This window comes from Pipra filicauda, unplaced genomic scaffold, assembly GCF_003945595.2.
Source record: "Pipra filicauda isolate LSUMZ 115617 unplaced genomic scaffold, ASM394559v2 scaffold478_size463431_pilon, whole genome shotgun sequence".
Lineage (NCBI taxonomy): Eukaryota > Metazoa > Chordata > Aves > Passeriformes > Pipridae > Pipra > Pipra filicauda.
Window position 1 is genome coordinate 214391 of NW_024104618.1, and position 6333 is coordinate 220723.

Sequence of the window (6333 nt, forward strand, 5' to 3'; positions counted from 1 at the left end):
AAAATGCTTATTTCTTGAACAATTACTAGATTTTGTAAAGCCAAGGAAAACTTTTTACCCATCATAACTAGATAGACTTGAATGGACACATTTGCTTTGGTATCTGGTTTAGAGGTTCTCTTAGCTTAAGACTGCCTCTAATTGAACAAAACACGTAGGAAACAGCTAGAACTATACAACTCTTACATTGGCAATTAGATTTCAAACACTACATTTCAACTCTGTAGGAGAAAGGTTTATTACTGCCACCTGATCCAGTAACAATGTATTGTCTAAGGAGGCGAAAAAAGAAAAAGAGGGGGGGAGGAAGAACTCGCTCTACTTTTCTTATGGAGTCTTGAATGTTTTTCATCCCCACCATTTTCCAGAATGACCCGTAAAAACACTCATTCACAGCCTTGGGTTTAGCAGAGCAAGTAGTTAAAAGTTACTGATTTCAGGAGTGGAATTGTACCCAGATACGCTCATTAAAATCCTCCAGGTAGTTGTAGAATGGAAGTGACATAACATCTCATATTGGGAATGTGATACATTCCTGATCAATAGCATATCAATACTCTTCAAAGATGGAGTCACTAAAGTAACCCAACACATTACCCTAAATCATGGGGGGAAGGGGAGGAAGCTAAAATATATCTACAGTAGTAACTGCAGGGATGGTCAAAAAATATAAAGAGAAACCAGGTACAGGTAGAAGAAATATATTTCATCTCATCACCTGACATCGATGAGCCCTTGGCTACAGTCTCTCGGTCAGATCTATTACATTCTGCAGACAAGCCCTTAAAATTGTAAAGGCAAATAGGCTCAAAACAGGCTCACTGGCATGAAGTCATTGAAAGAACAGATTCTGAACTACCTACTCCAAGGGAGGTACATCGTGTACTAAGAATTCTGCAATCGTTAACTTACTAATCACCTCCTGCACGTTTGTACAAGCAGTGTACAACTTCAGGTGACTCTGCTGAGCCTAACAGGTCCAGAAGCTCACACCATGTTATGTATTTACTTTAAGTGATCTACAGTCCAACTATGTTTCAAGTGTGTTCTACAGAAAGGAGTGATACAATCACCTTCTAAGTAGAACATCCCAGTAGATTATTAGTCTAATCAACTGATTTTAGTAGGACTGACTGAAGTTTCAATTTGACAGCAATTATTTTAGAGGTGTGATGGAATCTAATAAAAAAATTTCTCTCAAGAATCTCGAACATTTTCTTTTGTACTCCAAACCCTTCTACAGGGTTTTGCTTGCTGCCACACTGAATAAAAGTAAAGAAATTAGGTCTGCTAGAAAAAGATTAAGATGTGTTCTGGCCTGCAACACCCAATGTAACAGATGAGACTATTTAGCTACAATTTGTTTCTGTCAGATACACAGTGTTCGTTTCCTCCCTTCATGGTTCTACTGGCAACATGTGCAAATGGCAGTAAGTAGCCACATACGAATTCTGAAAATGTTAATCATCAGGAGAGAGCTATTTTTAAGTTTCTTGGGTAACATTCAGTTGCAGATGATGCAATTTGTAATCTATCGCTTCAAACACGTATAAAGGATAAATTTATGTTAAAAGGTAAATGGACTATTCTATTTTGATTGCAGAAAACACAACAGTGTTTAAGACAAGCACTCAGACTTGTGCAGTATTTATTTAGTTTTTAGTTTATTCTGGTAAAACAAAAAAATCTCATGCTAACCAGTGAAATTTCTACTGTAGCAGGATAACATATTGTATGGATAGGAGAACAGCAAAAGATTTAACTTGACTTTAAAACTGTTCCCATAATTGTCTTAGAGTCATACACAGAGATATTCTTAACTTAGTAACTAAAAATTGGATGAAAAGCTGTCTGAAAAACTATTTTCTGAGAGTACTCAGAAGTCCCCTACCAAATGGGAAGAACACGTTCAAGAATTCATCTCTTTCTTCACACTAGACAAGGTTCTAGAGAAGTGATTCCAAGCTACAAAAGCATTGGAAGCACTTTGGAGGACAAAATTATAATTGAAGATAATTTTGATAAGTGGAAGAAGTGGTTTGAAAATAGGGTGTAGTTATGTAAGTGTAGCTGCAAAGCAGGAACCTACAACAGTACAATTACAAGATGGGAACAACTGAGTAGGCAGCAGTTCTGCAGTGAAAGATACAGAGCTACAGTGAATCACAGACTGGATGAGTCAACAATTCTAGGCTGATGCAAAAATGACAAACATCATATTTTAGTGAATAAACGAGAGTATTATAGATTGGAAAGATGAAATGATTTTTCAAATTTACCTTGTACTGGCAATGGTTTAGCTGGACCATTAGATGTAGATTTAAGGACAGAACTCACGCAAACCAACCACAGAAAAAATACTTGAACAAACAAAAAACCAAAAAACAACACACCCCCCAAAAACAAACACCAAAACACAGGGAGCAAAAAAGTGTGACTTACAAAAAAGAAAAAAGTCTGTTTTGTCTAAACAACACAACAGAGAGGAGACACTGCTTTTATTCTAAAAGATAAGGTGCCCCCCATTCTCACACACACCAGGAAGAGGTTATTGGTTTCAAAGTGTAACAAGAGACATCAAGATTCTGTTCAAACATCTAGAGATAAATAATGTTCAAACTGACTAGCAGTCATACTGTGGAATCTCTATAGAGATTTTCAAAAAACAGACTAAACAAACATCTGTGAGGAATGATGTATATTTAGCTCAGCCTGTCTTTAGGATGGTGGATGGACAACAAATTTTCCAGGCACATTTTCTATGACTATAGTGGAGTGAAAAGGCAAAAATGTCATATTTCAAAATAATGAAATCCAATTCTGTTTTAGGAAAAGGGCACAGAGTATCACAACATCGAGACCTTTTTCAACCTACTCCTACAAAATAGGTCCTTTTATTCTTCTAAGTTGAAGAATATAACTGTATAATGTCTATACAGTTCAACCAGTTCTTTGGAAAGCAGTTTTTCTGTACTGAAATGGTTAACTCTTGGCATTGGAAATCAAGGTAAAATTAAGTGTTTGCAGATTTAATTTCTAAGGTCAAACATCCCCCCTGTAATACCTCACACTTTTTGTGAATTCCCTCCCCTTTCAGTTACTGCAAGTCCTCTCTCTTAAACAATGTGGCTATTACAAAACATTTAAACTGACATGTCCTAATACTGATACATTGTGTCTGCAGCAAAACACCAAGACACAAAATCTTCCACTCCCTCAAGACTTAAATATGAATTCTGTCTTCAATTAGTGTTCCTTAAAAAATTCTTCATACAAGAAGCCTTCAAAATGACTGTTATTATACTTACTCTCTTAAGACATCTCACTAATAAGACAGCTTGTTTTGACCTGTTTGTGTTATGGGCCAAACTCTATACTTGTAGCTTCACCAAGAACAATAGCAATAAACAATTTGTCTCTCCGGTTTTGCTCATGGGTATCAATCAAACACCAAAAGTCACTGGTAAGTGCTAATAAACAGTACCTATTTCAAAGTCTTTTTTCACATCATGTAGCCAAGCTGTAGCCACAATTTTGATTGTATTAAAATATGTTTTTAAAATACGCACGTGAAAGATGTGCCCTGAAAGATGTGCCCATTTGATACATAAAGATTTAGATTTCTTCAATGGATACGTGATGGTAACAACTTATGCTTTTCATTACTTGAAGCTAATGGCACTACTTTGTTTCAGAAAGGGTAGAGGAAAAAACCTTCATTTCCCCTGCCCACTTAGGAACTCCAACATTTTAGGGATAAAAAAAGAAATAAAATGTGGCATCTATAAACACAATAATCTTCCTTTGTATTTCCCTTGTACAAATGTATATAGTAATAGGTAAAAGACATGATTGAGGTTGTGATCTACTCCCAAGAACTAAAATAATTTAGCAAACCCAAACTTCCTTCCTTCTTGGAAAAGGTGAAGGTCAGTTCTTCTATTTCACTCCAAGTATAAAGGAAGTGTTTGTACTGCAGACATGCAAATCCTGTATACTGTTTTTCCCTACATCAGCCACAAACTCTTCTTTTAGGTTTCTAGTTATACTAACCCCAGTAGAAGATCTGAGAGCAGAAACACTACAATTGTGTATGTTTACCTCTCTTCCTACTATTACATTACTGCAGTATTTAGAAAGCAGATGGAGCAATTATCTCCTCTAATCATGTTTCCATTTGTGTATCTCAGAACAACCCCAATAATGAAGAGAAAGAGTAAAGGAATTTGTTTTGGATCACACTTTTTACTGCAAGTGGCTTTACACATCCAACAGAAACTCAACCCGTACAAACTAAGCCATTTCAACCATAGGTTGAGAATCTGCCAAACTCCAGTAGAAAAAGGTTTTCTGGTTAGAATGCCGGGTTATGTAATTGCACAAGCGTTGTACACTCAGAATCTCATGAGTAGAGCCAAAAGAACCAAGCTACCTGAAAATATAATGATCTCTGAAAATGTTGAATTAAGTACTTCGAAGAATTTCTACTACTATTTTACCTCTCACGTCTGCATAGCTAATAAAGCCATATATAAAAACATTACATACTTGCCCAGATTTCCCAAAGAAAAGTAAGCAGAGTTTATTGACAAATCCTTATATGGAAATAGTATTTTGATCTTTTTTTCTTTCTAAAGTGATGAACATGCACTTTATTTCAGTAAGTGCTCCTGCACTTACTTCACTAGATTCAAGTACTTTGAAAGTGGCTTTTTGGAAGCACCACATCATGTCAAATATCACCAGTTCCCAGAGGCATCATAAAGGTATTATGCCTTTAACCCTGTCCAAACACATAACAAAGCCCTGGCTCTAAACATAAAAGGTGCAAAATTCCAGAAGGAGAAATCTTTTCCTGTTATTCTACAAAAAAATAGGGGTAAAAATATTGACTGTTAATATCTAACTCACCTTTCAAAAAAAACCCACTATTTTTAATCCACAGAAAATTCAGTGATTAATATACTACAGCTATACAAAAAAAACCATCCAAAAAAAAAAAGCAGCAAAAAAAGCAGCTTGATAAATTTTCAAAATGCTTCCCTTAGAAGACCTCTGCAAGTCTGGTATTCCTCAGGGCCCAACAATATTTCAGGCACAGAATAATAGGTCTGGTATTCCTCAAGGTCCAGGTTTTCAAAGACAGAGCACTGATGCCTTTTGGAGGCAATACAATCAATTCCATTTACACTTACAGACAAGGAGAGCCTTCTGTATTGTGCAGGCCAAAACCTGCTCTTTTTCCTGAAACCGTTCTTTTCCGTTAACCACTCAAATGGCTACAGGCTACTGTCACACATGTCAAAACTAACAGCACACATCCATTTCAACTGCTAGCCCACAATTCAGCTCCTAAATGCTATTAGGAAAAAATTTCAAGACGACAGACAAACGTGGACTGCTAGTGATTTTTCGCATTCTAGAAGTGTGACGCGGGTAATAAATAAAATACCATTTACAGAGTTCGATTCTTCAAATAAGATTGTATTAGCGCCAATATACAAAAAATACTCGCTAACGGAAATAGTGGGACGACTCCAAAAAGACTACGGGTAATTAAAGAAAAACAAAAGAAAACAAAACAAAAAAAAATAACCGGCAAGATGTAAGGGATCTTAATGATATGGGAACAGACTGAAACCATTTCTCACACATCTCCTACCCCCCCTTCCCAGCTCCTCGGGGAAGGGCTCGCACGTCCTCAGTAGCGAAGCAACCAAGCAGGAACCAGCATCAAAGAAAGGGAAGAAGGAGACGCCACCTACCTGTCCCAAAGGCTTTGGCCACCAGCCAGGCCAGATTACAGGCGATTTTCGCTCGGGAGAAATCATAATGGTCAAAGGGTTTGATGGCAGGAACAATGAAAGTCTTCCTCATCTCCTTGGCGTCTGCGGCATCCCCCATCTTCTCACAGGACCCCCAGCAATTCGGAACTTACATGGTTGTTCCTCCTCCTCCTCCCGCGGCCGGGAGAGCGGGCTGTAAATACGCCGGCAGCAGCTGAGGGCAGCGCCGGACCCAGCTGTCCGTAAAGGGCTAACACCGCCTCCCGCCTTCCTCTGCACAGGAATGTAGCCGAGCCCGAGTGTCCTCTTCTTCTTCCTCCTCCTTCTCCTCGCTCTTTGTCTCAATTCACTCACGCCGCCGTCCCCCCGCCTCCGAAAAAATGCCCCCGGCGGCCCCGGCCCCGCGTTCCCTGGGGACACCCCGCGGCCAGGGCTGGGAGCCCCGCGCGGCCGCCAGCCCCCCGGCCCGGGGCGGGAGCCGCCGGCAGGGCCCCCGCCGCCGCCGCAGGCCGGGACGCGGCCCTTCCCGGCGCCGGGATGTCAAAAC

The 6333-nt window shown here is 39.2% G+C and overlaps 1 protein-coding gene across 4 annotated transcripts in view; it reads right to left on the bottom strand.

Moving 5' to 3' along the window:
* The window catches only part of CAMSAP2 (calmodulin regulated spectrin associated protein family member 2), an 82206-nt gene extending 75966 nt beyond the window's left edge, over positions 1 to 6240 (bottom strand). For 3 of the 4 annotated variants that reach the window (XM_039386289.1, XM_039386288.1, XM_039386286.1), the window contains exon 1: positions 5766 to 6240. In XM_039386289.1, the coding sequence (XP_039242223.1) occupies positions 5766 to 5904 (139 nt within the window). In that variant the 5' untranslated portion in view covers positions 5905 to 6240. The remainder of the gene's footprint in view (positions 1 to 5765) is intronic. The other variant, XM_039386287.1, reaches the window with a different exon arrangement.
* Positions 6241 to 6333: the final 93 nt, after the last annotated feature.